Source organism: Pocillopora damicornis, chromosome 4, assembly GCF_964200805.1.
Source record: "Pocillopora damicornis chromosome 4, jaPocDami1.2, whole genome shotgun sequence".
Lineage (NCBI taxonomy): Eukaryota > Metazoa > Cnidaria > Anthozoa > Scleractinia > Pocilloporidae > Pocillopora > Pocillopora damicornis.
The window spans coordinates 4,271,019-4,292,240 of record NC_142673.1 but is presented as its reverse complement, the minus strand read 5'-3'; the positions used below and the strand labels follow the sequence as shown (position 1 = coordinate 4,292,240).

Genomic DNA, 21,222 nt, shown 5'->3' with positions numbered 1-21,222 from the left:
TCAACAAAATGGCACAGCCAACCGGTAATTTTTGCAGACCCATTCCTCCGTCAAAAGCATCGAATCCTAATCGCAAAATACTTCATGTATTGCCTACACTGGAATTATACAGCTGAAATGAGTGTTCTGAAGTAAGACTACGGTTTAGGTATTTGAAGTTAGAGGTGTTTTGAGCTAGGAATCATTGAAAAAAATTGTTACTTGAAGTGGCCTCTTTTTACTCGTGATAATTTTAAAAAAATTTTTTCTTTGAAAAAAAAGGTAAAGTTAAGAGTTTAGATTTTTCCGTAGCGTAGTGACATTTCACCTCGAATACTTTGTTTGGTTTGTTTTTGTTTGTCTGTCTGTATTTTAATTTTTGAATAAGCATCTTCTGGTTTAGTTTTGCGGTGACTGAATTGCTAAATTTTTTTTAATGTCTCCCAGAACTTTTCTCCCTACTTCTCTCTCTACGTTTCATCATGCATTACCTGCTTTTTTAAGCGAAGACTGAGAGCGTGTACAGGAAGGCGCGCTTTCCTTAATTTTTCCTGGCCTTTAATATCATTAAATCTAGCGCTGTATAATATCAGATCTTTGAAAGACAAAGAACAGCGTAATGAACTCATTGACTAAGTCGAAGCTAATATTGCGCATAAACTCCATCATCTGCTACAACCCAAGAACATTAGCAGGTACAATTTTAGAAACCAGCACAATTTCATGTTGCCTATTATGCACACCAATCTTTATACGAACGCAAATATTTTATCCATGTCCAATCGGTAGAACTTTTGTTCGTAGTTTTTTCAACGCGGTCATTCTATATTACATGAAAATGATATTTCACAAATTTGTAGATAGATTGAACTTTTTTTAAAATTTCATGCAATTTAGCCTTAAGAGGCAGCGAATTTAAATATTTTGATGAACTGATGAACTACCTCTCTATCTATCTATCCTTCTATCTATCTATCTATCTATCCATCTATCTATCTATCTATCTAGACTTAGAACTTTGCACGGCATGCTTTCCTCTCACGATTAACGCGATTTCGTAGGGTGCGGTACTGCTCCTGGTCGCCTTGAGCGAGGGCCTTTTGGCGGCTGTGAATGAGACCCTTCAATTGTTGATTGACCCAGGGCGGCTCGTTGGTTTGTACCGACTTAGACTTCAGGGGGAGGAGAATGTCCATTCCGGTCTTAACTATGGTCTCCAGCATTTCCACTTTGCCCTTGCAAGAATCTTTACTATCGATAAGTGTCTTAACGTCCACATTTCCAAGATACGTGCGCATAGCCATACGCGTTGTAGGCCGTAAGTCCCTCGATTTCACGATAAGTTTAGTTCTTGGTTGTTGGGAACGCACGAGCGGCTGAACTTCCACAGAGAAATGATCGGACAAACCGAGAGCAGGGCGCTGGATCGGAGGGGCATAGAACTCCTTCACATTTGTTAACACCGGATCTAAGGTATTTCTGCCGCGAGTTGGAAAGGTAACGATTTGCTTCAAATTAAAGCCGTTACTAAGGCGCGAAGATTTTTTTAACAGAGTTTTATTGAAGTCACCAAGTAAAATTATCCCGCAACCAGGAAAGCGAGCCTCAACCAAAGATAAACAGTTATACAAATAATCCAGCATAGGCGAATCCGCGGCGCTCGGAGAATGATAAACAACTCCAACAATAATGCTGGTAATGCCCCTTGGGAGACGCGAAGGCCGTATTTGAGTCCAAACAACTTCAAACTTCCTATCCATAATGTCCTCAATGATCTTGAATTGGATAGACTCTTTAATGTACAGACACACTCCCCCATGCACTGCTTCAGTTCGATCTCGGCGGATCACGTTATAGCCAGAAATAGCGACAATATTATTGTCAATGTGGTCTTTGAGCCAAGTCTCTGTTATGCATACTAGGTCGAAATCTGCATAATGGACGACTTCACGGACTTCATCTATTTTCGGCGCCAGTGACATGACGTTGGAGAGAAAGAACGACGGCATGAATAGCTTTGATGACTTTGCAGGTTCGGCTTTAGATGGTGTAGGTGGAATAGCGAGAAGGTTGGCGTTATTACAGTATTTGTGACTGGACTTCAAACGGTAGGGGCTATGGTTGGCTGACCTTGGTGAAATAACTGCAATATGGCGGTGACGATAAACTTCTCGCTCCTTCACTTGTCGTCCAGCTCTGGTACCGCGATAAGATGGCCATTTCCCACCATGAAATCGAAGAAAACCAAAAGAGGGGCGAACCTGGACCATTTTGCGGCAGCAGATATAACATTTAAGGCAATAAAATTCAAAAATTACGGAAGCAGATGAGACCTCGTGCTGCCTTGCCAGGCGCATACATTAAGACATTACGATCTTCCAAGCGGAATAATTAACTGGATAGTGGACTTTCTGTCCTGTCGCCGACAGCGTGTTAAACTTAGTCAGGACTGTTACTCGGAGTGGGGGGCCATCCCATCAGGGGTCCCACAGGGCACAAAACTTGGCCCCTGGTTATTTACTATTATGATAAACGACCTCATCATCCCGGGTACAGACATGTGGAAATATGTCGATGACTCGATGACTCGTGAGGCGTGAGTGGTCCAGTGGTCTGAGCGCTGGACTCTGGGTCGGACGGCCCGGGTTCGAGTCCTGGCCGGGGCACTACGTTGTGGCCTTAAGCAAGCCGCTTCACTCACCTTGCTTCGTCTTCTCGGATAAGACGTTAAGCCGGAGGTCCCGTCTCCTGCAGGGTTTGGGGTAGGAGACGTTAATTTCCCACGCACGAGATTACTGTGTGATGGATGTCCTCCCCTGGGTTGGGTTGGGTGGATTAACATTGTCTTTGAAAAGCCCCCTTGGGGAAAGTCAATAAAAAAAAAAAGTACTCCACTATTTCTGAAACAGTCATGAAGTCTGAGGTCAGCAAAGTCCAACAAGCGGTTGACGAACTCGCGACGCAAGCTTCTGCTGACAAGTTCCAATTAAATGAAACCAAGTGCAAGGAACTGCGCATAACATTCAGTCACTCTAGAAAGAACTTTGATCCAATTAAGGTTAATGATCAGGACTTAGAGTGTGTAGAGCAAGCAAAGATCTTAGGTTTGCAGATATCTTGCGATCTTACGTGGAATAATCACGTATCCGAAGTTGTAAAGAAAGTAAACAAGCGCCTGTATTTTTTGCGTCAGCTTAAGCGTGCACAAGTCAAGTCGGAGGAACTTTTGCTCTTCTATTTGACTTGTATTAGGCCTGTCACTGAATATGCATGCCCTGTTTATCATCATAGCCTCCCGCAATACCTTTCAGTAGATCTTGAGAGATGTCAAAGGCGAGCTTTACGTATTATCTATCCAGATTGTTCGTACAATGAGGCGCTTCTTTTGACTGGTCTAGTTCCCTTACACAACCGCCGCGAGTTCTTATGTGATAAGCTTTTTAATTCCATCCTGTCTAATCCCTCGCACAAGCTCTATAGCTTACTACCTCCCAAGAATGAGTGCGAAGTCAATTTAAGGAGTCAGCACTCTTTTACTACACGGCGCCTCCACACCATTCGTACTCGAAATAGTTTTATCCATCACTATGTCCATAAAGCAATGATGTAATATTGTTTTCCTCTTAATTATATATTTTTGTCTTTTTAATTAGTTCTTCTTAGCCATGTATTTTTTGTAGTATATATTTTATTGTAAATCAAACGTAATTCAGCCTGTGGCTGCAAGGTTCTTGATAATAAACTATCTATCTATCTATCTATCTATCTATCTATCTATCTATCCATCTCAATTTGTGAGATGATGTCCCGTTTTGTTTTGAGTGACTTGATAGTTTTTTTTCTCATAATAATGATAGCTATTAGTTATTTTTCATCTTAGTTGCGCGCATGAATTAGCAACTTTCTTTGATCCAACACCATACTTCGAAAGCACTTTATTAAAACTCGCCCCAGCTTCAACGCTAATTGTCTGATTATAAACGCCTTCTTCCCTTAGGTTATTCTTCCTCGTTGTCCTAATTGTTTCTATGTTATCGTTCGAAATTAATCCCTTTGTGTCCTACTCCACTCCTTATCACGTATATTTATCACAGGGTATTGAGCAGATCACAATCAAAGCTTTCTAGTTAAGATATCACTGCAGATAAAAACATTAGGGCAGTTTCAAGTTGTACACAAGCGCTGTAAAGTGTCATAACCTCGCACTCTTTGACGTATTGTAATTTAGACCTCACCTATTTGCATACAGTCGTCATCGTTGGAAACGCTGAAAAAGAAGGTAAGGTTTTTTCTTTACTTCTTAACGTTAACTTTCAGATGATCTTTAAGTTTTGAGATGAATAATTCCGATTAAGCGAGAATAATTCTGCATAAATAATTATTTTATTTATGTTTTGTTTCTGTTTGGCAATGGTTCAACCGCGAATGGTCACTGTTTTCGAAACAGCAACAGGAAAATATATCAAAAGTTCCAGGTGTAGCGAACATGTTTTTTTTTCTTATTCACGAAGGGTAAAAAGATAATGTATTTGTTTTTTTTAATGATCGCCGCCGCAACCCTTTCACAATTTTTTTCGCACGTTTCCTAAGTATATGTAACTTTAAACCGTTAAACAAATTGTGTATTTAAGCAACCGGAGAAAAAAAAATTGCTTTTTCCGAATCTTTCAACTATCTCACAATAATGTTCCTTTAAGAAATTTATAGATAAAGCACAAAATTCTGGGGCTTTCCCTAAGATGAAAGAGTAGGACTCTGGTTCGAGGAAAATCACTAAAACGTAGAAGGAAGCCAGTCATTGAACTAAAGTTCGAACGAGCCTTCTATACAGCGTATTTTTCAGGTGTTCCCTCCCTTTGATCCAAACTTAGTCTCGAATAATGTTGATCGACTGGGTGCCAGGTACACTTTTTCAAAATTTAAGTAGACTTAATTTTCTGGGTAGGATCTGATGGAGGAAACATCTGCTGATCATATTTACATAAGTACAGAAAACGGATTAGAGGTCCTGAATTTACATTAAAAAATTGCCAAAACAATAAAGAGATCCTCAGTTGAAGTGAGGAGTTACGTTTCAGATCTCGGAATGAAAAAGCCATTTTACGCGTGCCAAAAACCACTTGGTAAAGGCTAAATTTCAGCCTCATACGCCGAAAGAAAGGAAGAAAGTAGGTAAAAACGTCAATTTTGTGTCCTAGTTTCTAGTCTCAAAAGCTCAAAATAAATTTTGCCAAAAGCTCGTGAGTTGAGACTTGCGCTCCAAACAGAAGACTTGTGTTGTTTCGTCATCCGTTGCCCTAAGAGAGTGCTTATTCAATTCGTGGACAAATTGGCGCTCAATTAATGAGAACATCGTAAAAACCTATTTCTTCCTGTGTTTATATAAGGAAACAAACTAGTAGGATACAGACGTACGCTTTCAAGACTAAGAAATAAATTTGAGCAACTTACTCCAAGAGCTCCCCACAGTTCGCTAACACCGATTCTTTTCTTTTCCTTTTTTTTTTTTTTTTTTTTTTCTTACTGACTTTTTAAATTTTTTTTGGACTCGGTCGACGGACTTTGCCGAAACGGAAGGACTACTCGTAGTCTAGTTATCAGATCTCAGGTGACTAAACTTCGAAAGTAAAACATGAAAGTAGCGGTCACTTATTTTGGAGTGTACCAACCATCCTAATCCCCATCCTTCCATAGCCCAGCGTGATATAATGCTATACAAATAAATTAACAAAAAACTATCTACATTGCACTCTGTTCATGAAGAACAGCACGACACTTGCTGATAATTAAGCGGGGAGCAACAATGATTCCACTTGATTGATTGAACGTCCGCTATTCAAATATACGAAAAGTGCGCATTAATGGCTAGGCTGGTGATTACATTTCTTTGTGCGTTACTGTCAGTAGCAATAATGCTCAAAATTCAAAAGGGGCGTGCTCGAATTTGAAATAAGGGAAACAATGGTGTTGTTTTGCTGGCGTTAAACATTCACCTCTTCGTCATTTAAACCACATGCTATCAGAACGAAGCAACAAGAGTGCCACTTTACGGACGTGGTGAGTGACTGCATTATTTCTATCGACTTTTCAATGCTTTCGTTCACGCGCTATCAAACTTCACCGACCACCGCAACATGTGCAGGTTTCAGTTATGTTTAGCTTTTCTCGCATGCACTAGTCAGACTTTCCGGTGCCAGATTTATGCGAGTGCACATGGTTGACTTTCGGGAACAACCAAAGGAAGATAACTAAAGAGTTCTAAGATTCAGTTTCCAAACTAAGGCCTATCAAAATACTGCGCTGGTCACTTCTCTATCTTAAAACTTCTCACCGTTACGAAGCGGAAAAACAATATTTCAATATTTTTTTGGAATCTCAAAGAAAATTAATCCTTTCGAAGCCACGTTGTCAGCCATAAATCAGAGTCAGAATTTAATGACAATTTTGTTTATTGGTTATTTTAGGAACGATGCAGTGATCCCGTTTTAATTCGAACATATAAACTAGGGATTGGAAAGTGATTACAGAAATCTGGCCACAAAGACATGTGCTCAAATAGTTCTTTCATGATTGCCTTCTTCCTTAAAGAGACCAAGTCAAAACCTTTTAAAAAATTTTACAAAGAACTTTCTTAATCACAAAGGAATGGAATTTGTATCACAAGCAAAAAGATATTTCCAGCCCCCATGCAGAAGACTACCTATGCCACGATGACATTTTTATCTCTTAGATTTTTTGTTTCGTTTTATTTATTATCTTTTTGTTGTAATCATGCTGTGCTTCAAAATAGCAAAAACAAGTTTATTTGCTACAACAAGAGGGTCCTCAAAGGTGTCTTACAACAGACAATGCGAGATGCATCAACTGAAAGAGTCTAAGACTTTTATGATTACTCACTGAAAATATTCGAAAACTCACCTGTTCACCCTCACAATTGTTGTCTTATTATGTGCAAACGGACTCTAATTAAGAATTGAAAAGAGGCGCTCTTGGTAAGAATAAAGCAATGTTTACATAATCTTAACGTAATCTTTGCATTATTTAAGCAGCATGTAGTTTCTACAGTTACCATACTTTTACAATTATCCCCGAGGATTTTTTTTTCTGAAAAACACATCTAATATCAGGGGGTGTTCATTCTCTGTTAAAGATAGCTCCCTGACTTAGTATTTTTTGATTGATGATACCTCGTCCTGAAGAAAACACAACGATCGTGGCTCAAGTATAAAACGTCTTGAGCTTGATACCACCTTTTCAAAAGCAAAAGTAAGACCCACTACATTCTAATGATTTTGCGAGGTTTAGGGAGGCTCCATAGGGCTTTTTGACCGCGCGAGATCTGAGTGCGAACATAGCACGAGCTCTGTAAAAGTCAACATGCAAAATAAACATGGCAGCTCGATACGATCGCACTATTGTTATCTGGAAAGGTGAGTCAAAAACAGTTTAACACAATGCAGTTTTTATGTGATGGAATCTAGGTTTCCAGCGACTGGACCCGTAGTATTCATAGGCCTTGTTAGCTTGAAAAGAGGTCAACCGAAAAGAAAACAACATGGGAAAGATTACCAAAAGTTGACAGATTAGAAAGTCTACGCATGCTCAGATACCGTTCTTGACGATGCTCTCTTCCATTACGTAACGTTTTGCGACACAGAAAATAGAGATCTTTCGGGTACGATTTATAGCGTTTCCTTCGGTGCAAATTTCCTAAGATTTGCTGGACCTTTCAACGTATTTGTGCCCTTCCTAGTGTCTGTCAAAAGAAAAAAATCTTTAAGACCAAATAAGTAGAAATTCAAAGGCATAGCCAAAATACCACTAGCGAGTGCCTTCCTTTGTGGAGCAAATATTATTATTTTGATAATATTTAATACAGAAAACGATAGTCTGAACCTTGCTCATTGCCTTTTGATGGCTTTTATTGACCCTGAAAAGCTAAACATAGAAATTTTCTAGAAAAAACAGCACGCTCGCGCGCGCCCCAACATTGTGCTACAATCCTACGGGACCTCCTTCAGGCGAAAGATATTTCATAACTGACATGAGCTAAAACGAAAGTGAAAACAAAGGACAAAAATCGTTTAAAATTTGTCAACAGGTGACCACCAATTTACTGCATTTTGATATCATTGGTGACCAATCAAGTTGACGGGTCTTCCAGTTCATGATTTTATCGAGAACACGACGTATTACAAGCTTTAAAAAGTTTAAGCGCACAATTCTTCAATTAATCCTCTCTCTAAAACTGAGAGAGGATTAATTGAAGAATTAATCGCAAAAATTCCATCGAGAGCCTACTAAATTTTACAAAAAGTTTAAAAGTCGAGTTAACTGTCAAATTCCGTTGTCATAATTAGCCACCATTTGGGAATGATAAAGAAAACAAACTCAACCTTAGCTGTTGCAACATTTGCTTCTGAAACATTTAAAACCTGAACACTATGTTGAGCCCTGTTTGGCCATCATAATAGCGCTCCCAATTGTTCGCAGTTCGAGAGGTTACTCGATTTTAATCACCGGAATGAGAAAAGCACGAGTTCAAATTATTCATTTGCGCTTCAGTGCAAACTAAAAATCAATTATTCATTTTGCTTGCTAGCAGCCAATTGAAGTGAGAGAATTTCATGCATTTTCATGATAAACAGCAGTAATATCAATATCCATTAGAATGGAAAAGAAAGATGCTCGGTGAATTTCATGAGAACAATTTTCGTTTCTTTGTCTAGTTCTTATGACAGTTTACGGTTCTAGCTGTAACATGTAATGCATGGAAATAAAAATGGCTTTATTTCAAGTGCGATTGAAAATTCGCGTTTATGCGCCGCTGCTTCATTAATGGCACTCAATCATCTAGGTCGTAAATTCCGGTCAGCGCTAATTCTGACAGGTGTTGTTTTATTTGAGGCCGTGATGTCGATCTCCAGGTGAAATGAGACACAGAATTCCGTTCATCAGTTCATGCTCATTTGAAAGCGTCCCTCACCTATACGGGAAAAAAACGTCGTGTTTAGAGGTTAGAAAGTTCAGCACAGGCTCTGAAGTTTAGAAAATAGTGGGTTTGATGAGGAGATATTAACTTCTTCAATTGAAGACTTGTAGGACACTTTAAAGCATTAATTACGGTGCATTAATATGCTTGGTACTGTTTACTACACTTTAAATAAAGAAAATTGCGAGGAAATTGTCGAACAATTCAGTTCTCAACCAGTCTACAGTCTAGAGAATTTTACTGATCTAGACTTCAAAAAGTCTTCTATGGGACGAGAATATCTCCCTCGTAAATTAATTTGACATACAAGAAAGGCGCCAGAAATTTCAATTCGTTGTCTGATAGCGCAGTTTAACCAAATAGCCATTTTTTAGGAAAATGATAGGTAGTTCTTATCGTTTGCACACTGCTCTTCTTTTCGTCAAACGATTGTTAACTTGCCTTAATGAAGTGAAATCAATTACGCAAGAAAACATCGTCGATAACAAACGCCCTAATATTCAAATTGACATATTCTGACAGGTTTAAATCTAAGAGGTGCTTTCGTGGACTGTTATCGAACAGGTCCTTGATGTTAAGTGAGTGCTCTCTATTTGCTTTGAGTAGCAGATACGAACCTGCTAATCCGTTCTTCTGACTCACCAATTCTCGACTCCCTTTCGGAGCAGTATTCTCATTTTGAACATCTATTCCCTCTCATCTCCAATATAATTGAGTTCAAAACTTTCTCAAATTTTTTAACTCAACCACATAATTGACTCTCAGTGACTAACTGAGCGCCTTTAAGGGCGTATTTTAACCATTTTTTTTCTTCTAGTGATAATGAGTAATTCTATCGGGGTATATTTAGCTTGCGTATCTCCTATCAAAGTTCCGCTGCTTTCTTTTGAAAAGGTCGTTTTTATCCTCAACAAGCACCAAGAAAAAATGCCAGCCATGGAGGCTTGAGTACACTTACGATATAGGACTGATTTGGAAATTACAGGTTGCAACGATCATAAAAACCAGCCGATTTTGGTGATTTTTCAAGGCTTTAATGCTTGCATTAAGATTCCAAACTAGAAATTAGAGGAATGAGGCAAAAGTCACATTTGCAAAGATGTTGCGCAGCGAAAGGCCAAACTGAGAGAAATTGTTCTTGTCTCAAAGGTTTTAAGGAGGATATTGAGAGGGTATTATTAATATTATTGATATTACTCATATTATCGCTATCATTGATATCATCATCAATATCACTGACATTAGTATCATTTTCATCCTCATCATCATTATCACCATTATTCTTATTATTATTACTGTTATTATTATCATTGCTGTTATTATCGTGTTACTTAGCGGCAGTAGAAAGTGTTATCACCAAATTGTTAAAAACACAACTTACCTCATCTGTCTGACCATTAGTTGAGGACTCGGCCAGCCTTTGTTAGTCAATTTTCGATAGACAGCAACTCGTCATGAGACATTTTCCGATCAAACTGAAACAATTGGATTAAGAAAAGAACGTCAGTTAAGTTTGGCTTCGATTGAAATACCGGTGTTGTATTTTTGTAAGACTAACGTCTTCAATAGTAAATGGATGTCCGAGTAAAATAAAGAGAGAAACATCACAGCAGAATGAAAATATTGTGGATGTCAGTCCAATTTGATAGCTACAAAGAAATCAAATGGCAACTTCTGTGAAAAGTGATAGAACGATTTTATTAGCAATAACCAAAGGTGACATATTTAAATAATGATTTTCGACGATGATGTTCCACAAACGGAATTTCAACAACTGGTTTCGTTTGCACGAAACTGCAGCTGGTAACATAGAATTTTAACAAATATTTAGCAGCAATATTCTCTTGAATTCTCCTTTATAGGTTCAGCTTTTTCTTTCTTGCCTCGCGTATTTAATTGCTTAGCTATCTAAAAGGTAGAATATTTTCAATATCAGTATTATGTCCTAAATAATTTTCTTCCCTATGTAAAAAGTAAATGTCCCAGATGGCTGTTTTATTTATCAAAACGGTTGACTCCTTTGCCAAGTTTGAGCCGCTTGAGATAAAGAATAAATGCGAATGCCCTGTCTTGGTGGTAAATGATTTAATAATTTGAAACTTCCTATTTGTTTAAGTTTTTTTTCATTATTTTTCTCCGACGCAATTTTCTCCTGCGGCCTTAATGATTTCAGCTTTTCACTTTCTACTGATTATATTTAGTTTCTATGTTTGGTAATAAGTTATGCTAAACACCCTTTCTTTGACAAGAGCGCATGTAACAACATACGATTGAAGGTATGACTTTCCTTGAGGGATGACAGCTTTGCAAAGTTGCGCATCGCCAACTTAAAATACCAGGTAAAATCATTGCAAATTTTGTTCCAACAAGAGAATGTAAACTGTTTATATTCCCTTGATTCTAAAATACTTCATCACCAGTAATCAATTTTAGAAACATTAAAAGCACTGTTACTATTTTTTTGTCTTAATTTTTTAGACTGTGCATACTACAAGATCATTATGTTCAAGTTCCTCCAAGAATTATCGATATGGCTTTTGACCCATGTATTTCTCGCTACAATTGGTGGCTCTTCTCAAGACCTTACCGGTAAGTTTTCCATTTGGGATTATGGTAGGTTTTACAAAGGAAATGCGTGAAATTAATTTCCTTTCTTATATCCAAGACAACATCTTGCCAATCATTTTTCTTACTGATTTTCCTCACGTCAGTTGTAAGTGATAAATTGTCTCCCTCTTCCATTACTTGTATTTCCTTCCAAATTCAAGGTTGAAGACGTTACTGTTTCTCTCAGTGTTTGCCATCGCGAAGATTATTCAAATTCGCAATCAGTGTTAACCATTAGCAAAAATAAACAAAATAATTTGTTCATCTTCAAATATCGAAAAATCCCCGGTATTTCATATATTCCCTCTTTTTAAATTTCAGTCCTCCAAAACCTTCATTATAAAGTATCTTTTTATCTTTTTTATTGTTGGGATATACAGAAAGTAAAATTTAGGCCAATGACATACTAAATCAACGAAAGGAAATACATCCAATTCAATTTAAAACGTCCAAGTAAAGGATATCTTCCTTGTATCCCGATCTGCAATAATGAAGGAGTAAAAAGCGCATTTGATATCAGGCTTGAGAATATACGATACTTATTGATAATATTTCACAGATTGTCTTTTGACCGGTGTTTTCCGCCTACATTCTCCCTTTCCTTGGCATAGAATCGCTAACTACGACGTTTAATCTGCGGCTTTGTTAAATGCAGCTGCAAGTTCAATCATGTAAATGGCCGAAATCCTCTTTTTATAAGATTTCATAAGTAAGCATTCAGAAAGCGCGTCTAAATTGTTTTTTTTTTCTTTTCTTGGTTTCACCAACTTTATCATCCGCCTATGGTTGAGCATAACCTCACTGCCGGTAAGAGTTAATTGAAAAGAGGGTAATTGCAGACCTTTGGCTCAGAACTCGCAAATGTGAAATTTCCATGCGTTATTGGCAATTTGCGGGCAATTGAGGACTTTTATGATGAAAAGACTGTTTAAAGTCACTCTCCGAATACTCCACTAGGAATCAATTTCATAGAGATCTTTGTTAACAATTTTTTTCATAGGAATATAGAATAAAGGGTATCAATTTGAAATTAAAGCGTTTTTTTCAAGTGGCCGCTGTTTTATTGACATGAATCTAACTTGGGTTTCTATGACAACAAACATTAACAAGGGAGATGGTAAACCACACGTTGAACTTTTCTCGAAAACGTTTAATCATTAATTATGATCTCATGCCGTAAAAAAATAACTGTATCTCTGTGACCTGATTTAAGCTGTGGCACTGCTGTGAATCTGATTCGGCGTTTTTGTGCAATCAAATTTCTTCAGGTAATTGAATGTCATGGTTAGTTACCAGGGTGACATTGAGTTTCCAAGCAATAACTGGAATGTGACCTCACTTAGGCTTGTCTTTAACTCATGATAACAAGTCGACAAAAACCTCGAATGTTGAGCGTAGGATCTGCTTTAAACTTAACTTATTTTACATCTTATAAAAAAGTTTCAGCATCAACACTTTGCCTATCTTCCTTCATCTACCCTTTTCTTTTTTCTTTTTTCTTTTTTTTTTTTTGTCCGTAGTATTTCATTTTGTCTTTCTTTTTCCAAGTGTACAACGACCTAACGTTAAAACTGGTCCTTTCTAAATTTTCTAAAGATCTAATTTTAAAGGGTTATGTGTGGTTGAGTGGTTAAGATCTTTACCGCAGCCTGACAACCACTGAGTGAGGATCTCCTGTTAAAGCGTTAAAACTTGTGAACATATTTTACTTAAATCAAATCATATTTGAACACCCCTTTTGCTTCCAGGGAATTGCTCTTTTGATCAAAAAACGTTGTGCAACTGGCGGAATGAAAGAGGCATGGATCATTTTGATTGGCTACTCCGGCAAGGGGCTACTCCTAGTCTTAACACAGGACCTAGCAAAGACCATTCAGGTAGATAATTGAAAGAGCCTCCAAATCAATTTTTTTGTTGTTGTGGATGTTGTTTTTTTGTTTTGTTTTTTTTTTTCAATATCATGAAACAAAAATACGATCGTGACACCATTCAACTCTGTGACCAGACCGCTCTTTCAGAGGAGACGCTGGATAACCGATTGACGTCGGATGCCTATATGTAAAGTTAACGGTCAAACTAAATTTTTGTTTTCAGGAAATGGCTCGTACATTTACATCGAAACGTCACTTCCACGTAGATATCACGAGAGGGCCAAGTTATACAGTCCTTGGATGAGAGGCAACCAGCGGTTAACGTTTTTCTACTCCATGTACGGCAGCGCCGTTGAGACTCTGTCTGTCTATGTTAGAGATCAGGCGGGAAAAGAATTTAGGGTATGGAGCAGTCACGGAGGAAAACTTTCCAGCAGCTGGACTGAGGGCTGTACGACCTTGAATTACACCGGAAGCTACCAGGTAGCGAGGCAGATCTCAGTCAATACACTATACCATGCACTATGGGAAAAAATATCCTCGAAGATCAAAGATAATTTATTTTTGGAGTGCTGTTGCATGTTATTTGACCATCCCATTTATAGTCACCTATGAGCCCCAATTTTTGCTTTACCACTTCGTAACAAATCATTCGTATAAGCATCAAGAAATATAAATGTCTTAATCTGTTTCCTTGTTCTACTGACTCGCTAAATAAACCAGTCAATCACTCTTGTAAATCGTTGCTCTGACAATGCTTACATCATTTCTTTTCAGGTCGTAATTGAGGGTATGGCAGGCGCAAGTTTCACAGCTGATATTGCCATTGATGATATTAGTTTCAGCACAAATTTAACGTGCGTCTCTCCTGAGAATATAATGCCAGCTGGGGCATTTCAAGGTACAGTTAGAAGATAAATGTCAAGCAAATTCTTACAACTGGAGAAAGCGAATATTTTTTAGCAAATTTATATCTACGGAGGGAATTAGTTTACCTTTAGTAGACAAAATACCTTTGTTTTCAAAGCATCAGGTATATACGGGGGTTAGCATGGAGGTTAGCACTTAGGACTTCGGGGAGCAAGCCCCGGGCCGACTGCAATATTATATCGTGGTTCGGCCAAGAGACATAATCTCGTAGCATTAATATGTGTTTCGGCAAGTTGTCGGAGAACTTAACGAATTTATGAGGCAGGTCAGTATGTAGTTCCCCTACTTAAGCAGTAATAAGCTTGGGAATGATGGACCTTGGTACGGACCCTTTTCCTCGTAAGCTGATTCTATCGCATTGACTATGCAGGAAAAAGATATACTGACAGTATGTCAGTGAAGCCTGAAAAAATCAAGACGCTTGACCTGCGTTTGAATAGAATTCCATACAGAGAGAGTGAAGCCACTTGCAGTCGCTTCAATAGGCCTTATTGGTGTAAGTCACACGGCAAGATGTAACCGTTCTTAATTTCCGGCTATGCAAATAATGTTCCATTTTATTGTTTAGTGAATTTCTCCGTTCCACTTAACCGTTTGAAATTCTAGTGAACTGTACTTTTGATGAGGGTTTCTGCGGATGGCGCAACTTGGATTTCACCGGAGACCAAATGGATTGGGTACTAAGAAGACATGGAACACCAAGCCAAGGGACTGGACCGACCGAAGACCACACAGGTTGGTACTTGATCGCAAACGATTTCTAGTGAAGGTAAAAAAAGCCGCTTATGTCTCATTACTGTGTTCTTTGAATCAGCACGCGTTTATTCGCCTGATTACATGATTTTTATGCGCAGTAGAGGATGCGCAGTTCAATACTGAGGAATAAACTTAAGTTTAAAGCTAAGCAAAGCGTTTCTGTTGTAACTAAACTACAGTGATTTCCTTCATTTTCTTTTCGTTACTTTTTTTCTTCGCGGTCGCGTTCTTGTCTAGCAGAGCATGGATCATAATAGCTGCTTATCAGTAATTATTCGCACATATCTTTACAGGAGGTGGAAAATATATCCACATCGAAGCGTCACGCCCGGCAAAACAACATCAGTTTGCAGAACTGCTGAGTCCGTTCATCTGGGGACCAAAATGTTTAAACTTCTTTTATCACATGTATGGATTACATATGGGAAGACTTGATGTATTGGTGAGGGCTACAGGTCAACCACAAAGTTATCTGACTTGGCAAAGGACTGGAAACCAAGGCAACCAGTGGAGAAAGGCCGTTGTCGATATACCTAATGTGGACGAGTTTCAGGTAGGATTTATCTTATCGATTCCATGGGTGACGAACTCCGGCGTAATGAGTCTGTCAACAAGATTCTTTCCTCTGGCACCTTACATCCCACGGCCTCCTCTTCCCTAGAAAGCACTCGATGATCCTGGATAAGTTTGTGATACCCATCCATGGAGCCTAAGAAGAAAAAACATAGACCAGAATCCGACTGAGGTCAACCCAAATTTTTCTACAATCTGGGCCGGGTTGTTAGATAGTTAGTAAGTTAGATATCGGAGCTAAAACTTCGAATTGGAAGCGAACTAGAAGAAAAGAAAGAAGTATTGAAAGGGCAATAAATTTGCAAACTGGAGAATTTCTTCCGAAATATAAAGAAATACATATATCGTACCGACGTTTCCAAACCTATTTCAATGTTTACGAAAGTGCTGATGTTCTGAGCTTTAGCGTAGAAATGATTGTTTGCGGGAGTTCTCGCAGAAACAAGTGTCCAGACAATTTTAAATAATAATTACACCGAAGAAAGTAAAATACCAATAAGTATAAATTACAATGGTTTACGCGGCGAAAAATTTCAGGAATATCAATGACAAAATTTTTGCAGGTAGCGCTACGAGGAGTCGTTGGCCCTAGTTACCAGGGGGACGTGGCAGTCGATGATGTGATATTGACGGATGGAACGTGTGCAAATCGTACCGAAACGTCAGGCGAACAGTTAGGTATTTTACAACAGTAACTGCACGTTACAGCTGTACTTTACTGCTGTTTCGTAATATCATGTGGCCCTACTTAGTTGACTTCTTTGGTGAATTTCAATGGTAGCTTTGAGCATTCACATCATATTTTCATAATTTTTCGATTACAGACATTGTTCTCCATAATGCCCTCTTGTGCATTTGATTATCAATTGAGGTCAAACTGATGCCAAAATAGTGAAATAAGGAAGATTTCATTTTCTTAATTAAGTATTGTTGTTCCTTTTGTTTGTTTTTTACTTTTTAATTTTCTTCTCCACCTTTTAGTTCACCATTGGAAAAATGTATAATACAAACATTTACCGCGATTGATCTTTCTCTTCGTTCTCTTTCTAGGAAATTGCAACTTTGATTCCCATTTTTGCTTTTGGAAGCCAGATACCAAGGCAGATTTTCAATGGTCAATCGGAAGATTTACTCCGAGTGTTAATACTGGGCCAAGAGCTGATCATACATCAGGTAAATTTCTTGTTAGGAGTTTACTTTGGACACTCTAGAGAACTAGTTTGAGATTACATTATGTATAAATCTGTTAAATGAGAGGAAAAAAAACAGCTAAACGTCGAGGTAAAATAACATCTCGAGCTGCAATGCCCCTAATATGTCGAATATTGACATTTTGCCTGCTATTTTCATCACTTTTTTCCTACTCTATGTTTCTACTTCTACCGACTGACACATGTATCAGCTCACCTCGAACTGAGCTAAAGAACTATGCCAACACTGCTGTCTTGAGGCTACTATAGGTAACCCCATTATAAAAGTGCACATTTCGAGGGTGAATGCGAACACAGACGGTAAATAATGAATTCGAAGAGGTTCCTGCTCGAAGAGAATATTGGAGAAAGTTCCTGACGAAGAAAAAGGGGTTTTGAGTGACAAGAGACAAAATGGATTTTGTACTTTAGAAACTGTATCTTTTTCATTATTTCTATTGGCTCTATTTCAATAGCACTTTACAGAAACTATGTTTGCTCCCCGCGTGATCCCTTTTTTCGATTTTGAAACGTAAAGATTTTACAAGAAGACGAAAAGGAAACTATATCTGAGAGAATGATGTTGTAAAAATCGTCACGATGTCATCAGATGCTTTAACATCATCTTATTTCCAAAAATAGGATTTGGAAAGTTCCTTTATATCGAGGCTTCAGCTCCTAGAAGCCGTGGAGACACAGCAAGGCTTGAGAGTCCGTGGATGCTGGGACCACAGTGCATGACATTTTATTATCACATGTTTGGCTCCACCATGAGCTGTGTTGTTATCTTCGTACGGAACCAAAATGAAAACAGGATTAAACCGGTTTGGCTTAAATCCGAGAATAAAGGAGATCAATGGATACGCGAGCAAATTAGTCTCAACGAGACAGGACAGTATAAAGTAGGTTATGTTGTTATGATTTTACATCCACGCAATATTAACTCTATAAAGATCGTGAACAATTCTTAATATTTTGCTTTTCTCTTGCTGCTTAAGTTTAAGGATTTTATACGACAAAATTTAGATTGACAATTACTTGTTGAATGTTTTTAAACAGTAAAGCTTCATTGATAAAAGTCATCGATATTAGTTTTCCGTCCAGTCTAACTTGTTAAATATTTCTTTATCAAACATAGTGAACCAATTCTCTACCATGATTGTCTCTATCGATGACCTACCCTGTTAGACTGATAGTTTTCAGAAGTGCCGGTAGGTACAGTTGTTTATCTCTTTGTAGGTAGTCATAGATGGTATCAGAGGCAGAAGTTACTCCGGAGATGCAGCACTTGACGACCTCACATTCCAAAGGGGAACTTGTTTCCAAAGAGGTACATCTCTCTTCCATCTAGATAATTCGCCACTTCAGTTTCGGTTTTGTACTTTTTGCATGGTCCTGTATGGTCATATTTTCTTTACTTACCTCTCTCATCTCCAGAATCAAACACCTTCTACGTTTCTTCGAACAAAGGCCGAAACTTTCGAATAGGTTTGCAGCCCTCCGACCACAGCCTTTACTCAGAGGAATTTCGATTCACTCTGGAAAAAGCACGGGGAAATGTGAAAGAGAAACCATACTTTATCTACCCTGCAGTGTTGAAGGAAAAAAGTTTCATCACACCAAAGTTGGATGTTGTTAATTACACAAGCTTTCCTCTGGATGTTGTCGTCCTAAGCAGTGGCACAGAGATTAACGCTCGTAAGATTTACTTGATTGACAGAAGTCCGTACAGTCAGATGATAAGCCTCGATAATCACCGAAATGACAGTTGCTGTGGGAGAAAAACAGTATTATCTTTTTACGCTCTTAATGTTTCTAAACCAGGTGAGAATACAAAACAAAGTAACACTTGCAAAGTGTTTGTTTCTGCTCAAAATAGATACATTAAAAACACCGCGGTTATAGAGATCATTCTTAAAGTTGTCTGCAAGAAAATCTAAGGGAAAGGAACCTTTTACATGAGGGGTGCTGACATAAATAAGAAACCATTATCTAATGATTAATGTTTCGGGCCTTATTTTTAGGCGGTAATATAACCTCTGGATGCGAACCCGGCTGGCACAGAGCCGGTACTTCCTGCTTTCTGTTCTATTTAAGCTCAACCTTTAAGTGGAGTGACGCACGAAGGCTTTGCCACAAATCCAACGCCGATCTTGCCGTTGCCAAGGACGCGTCCACGATGGACGCATTAGCCAATAGAAGAAGAGAGCTAAAATTTGACACCCGCGGTGGAATTTATCTTGGATTGACCGGTCAATTCAATTGGGTCTGGATAGATGGACAGGTGGTTTCTAATAAGCATAATCTGTGGGGCCCGAGGGAGCCGAGTGGAGATGGAAAATGTGGGTCTTTCTTGAATGCTATAAGATGGTCTTCCAACTGGGTTGGTTATGGATGGCGCTGGAACGATCAATCGTGCAACAGTGTTAAAGGGTACATCTGTGAACAGCCATTCGGTATGGTTTCCAAAGATACGTAATTAAAATTTAGAAATTGATCTAGTAAAAATTATTTCAGTTGCTCAAACGGAAACTTCTTCCGCAGATTAATACAAATTTTGAGTTATTTTCGCGTTGATTCAAAGTATTGTATTCCATTTAGAGATGATGCTTAAGAGCCTCGGGCTGCGAAATCTGTGGGGATATCTGCCTTTCTCCTCAAAACGAGGGTGATGGAGGGCTAACTAAGGAAAATTCCCCCCATAAACTATCCTGGATCAGAAATGGTAGAGTAGCAAAGACATATAGAAAGATATAGTAGCAAAGACATGTAGAAAAAATTAGTTCGAGGTAGAGTGTGCTTTGCGTAATTGTTCTGTTTCATTTATCATTGGCCTATAACACAAAAAAAAATGCTTCACCGACCGTGATAAACGTATTAAATACCATTATGTCTTGATGATCACGACAGTCGTTTTTTTGTGTGTTGTAAGATGTTCCTATGCCAGTGGCTTTCTTTCCTCTGAGAGGTGCTAATGGAACGGTAGACTTGAGTCCAAATGGAGCCACTGAAGCTAGGTCCTATGGCATTACGTTTGCACCTGGTCCTTTTGGAAATCCAAATGGCTCCTTCTTCTTCAGTGGTATGAATGACAGTTTCGTGCACCTCGAAAATAACGGAGAACTTGACACAAGGTTTTCTACTAGTATTTTTTCTTGGGTGTATCTCCAAAACTCCACCGGGTTTATTTACAAGTATGAAACAGCTTATGCATTTTTTACTTGCTCGCTGAAAGTGTTTCATCAATCACTTGGTGTTCGAGTGACATATATGGATAGGAAAACTTTAAAGGCATACTTTCTCTACAAGAGAAACATCTTGAAATTAGACAAATGGAACTTTATTGGAACGACATATGATTACCAAACAGGAATTGCAACTATTTTTGTCAATAATAGTGTTGTCACCCAAAGAGTTCTCAAAGTAAATATGGAACTAAGTACGGCTTCAGAGGTGCTGATTGGAGGTACAAACAGATGGAATAGGTTCTTTCGCGGCAGGATCTCCTGTTTACAAGTTTACAATCAGGCACTATCGATAGAGCAAATAGTCAAAGTCAAGACAAGGTGTAATAAAACTGGTGAGTTGTTGAATACTTTTACAAATCCTTGAGTATTGGTTTTTAAAATGTTTCTATTCCTTGAAAAGCCAAAATTTCCAGTTTTTCAGCTTTATATATCCACATGCCTTATGAACGAGCATTTTGTCAATTAAATACAAATTCTTTTGTGAGCAAAAAGACCCAAACAACACTGAAACCCTGCACCAGTATTCTTCATAACTACTCTTAAAAAATACTGATTTAGAGCTCTTCATAGACAGCTTTCGCTGACCAAAGGATTGACGCAGTTTTACTGATAACTACCAACTAGAAGAATTTATAGAGCCTCGGTCCCTTTTTAAAAACCCTACTCTCAACTTTTTGTTTCAGCACCATTTGCATGTGGTCCGAATTTCTTCCATTTCCAAGGCGGTTGCTTCTCTATTCACACCCAGAGCGCACTCACATGGAATTTCGCTCAAATAGAATGCAATCGAAAAGGTGGTACACTGGCCAAAGTATCACGGGAAGGCTTAAGGTCTGCTTTATCTAACAAGCTGGAAGGAATGAGACCAAAACCGGACAACTTGCATATTGGTTTCTTGGCGCGAGATGACTGGGTTTGGATTGATGGCAACCCGTTGAATGCCTCCCTGTGGATGCCTGGATATCCTTCTGGCTACCATGGAGTCCAGAGTTGTGCAGTTCTTTCGGATATTTCATCAAGAATTAGGAACGTAGATTGCAAAACGTATAAGAATGCTCTTTGCTTCAAACGGTCCG

At 38.5% G+C, this 21,222-nt stretch overlaps 1 protein-coding gene and 1 long non-coding RNA gene across 8 annotated transcripts in view; one reads left to right on the top strand and one right to left on the bottom strand.

Moving 5' to 3' along the window:
* The first annotated feature begins 5,029 nt into the window (after positions 1-5,029).
* The window catches only part of LOC113685645 (uncharacterized), a 43,131-nt gene continuing 26,938 nt past the window's right edge, over positions 5,030-21,222 (top strand). For 3 of the 7 annotated variants that reach the window (XM_089205453.1, XM_089205454.1, XM_089205450.1), the window contains exons 1-15: positions 8,894-8,995; positions 11,450-11,560; positions 13,327-13,455; positions 13,673-13,932; positions 14,227-14,350; positions 14,986-15,114; positions 15,429-15,688; positions 16,272-16,386; positions 16,759-16,881; positions 17,541-17,804; positions 18,142-18,228; positions 18,336-18,722; positions 18,923-19,354; positions 19,831-20,478; positions 20,830-21,222. In XM_089205453.1, coding sequence (XP_089061579.1) covers positions 11,473-11,560; positions 13,327-13,455; positions 13,673-13,932; positions 14,227-14,350; positions 14,986-15,114; positions 15,429-15,688; positions 16,272-16,386; positions 16,759-16,881; positions 17,541-17,804; positions 18,142-18,228; positions 18,336-18,722; positions 18,923-19,354; positions 19,831-20,478; positions 20,830-21,222 — 3,439 coding nt within the window. In that variant the 5' untranslated portion in view covers positions 8,894-8,995; positions 11,450-11,472. Of the gene's footprint in view, positions 5,148-8,893; positions 8,996-11,223; positions 11,311-11,449; positions 11,561-13,326; positions 13,456-13,672; positions 13,933-14,226; positions 14,351-14,985; positions 15,115-15,428; positions 15,689-15,843; positions 15,924-16,271; positions 16,387-16,758; positions 16,882-17,540; positions 17,805-18,141; positions 18,229-18,335; positions 18,723-18,922; positions 19,355-19,830; positions 20,479-20,829 lie in introns of those variants that run through there. The other 4 variants (XM_089205452.1, XM_089205451.1, XM_089205455.1 and 1 more) reach the window with 4 other exon arrangements.
* LOC149046536 (uncharacterized) lies at positions 8,837-11,773 on the bottom strand. The gene is made up of 3 exons (XR_016186361.1): positions 11,559-11,773; positions 10,353-10,446; positions 8,837-8,965 (listed from the first exon to the last, which is right to left on the bottom strand). It is a non-coding gene; the product is annotated as an uncharacterized LOC149046536 (long non-coding RNA).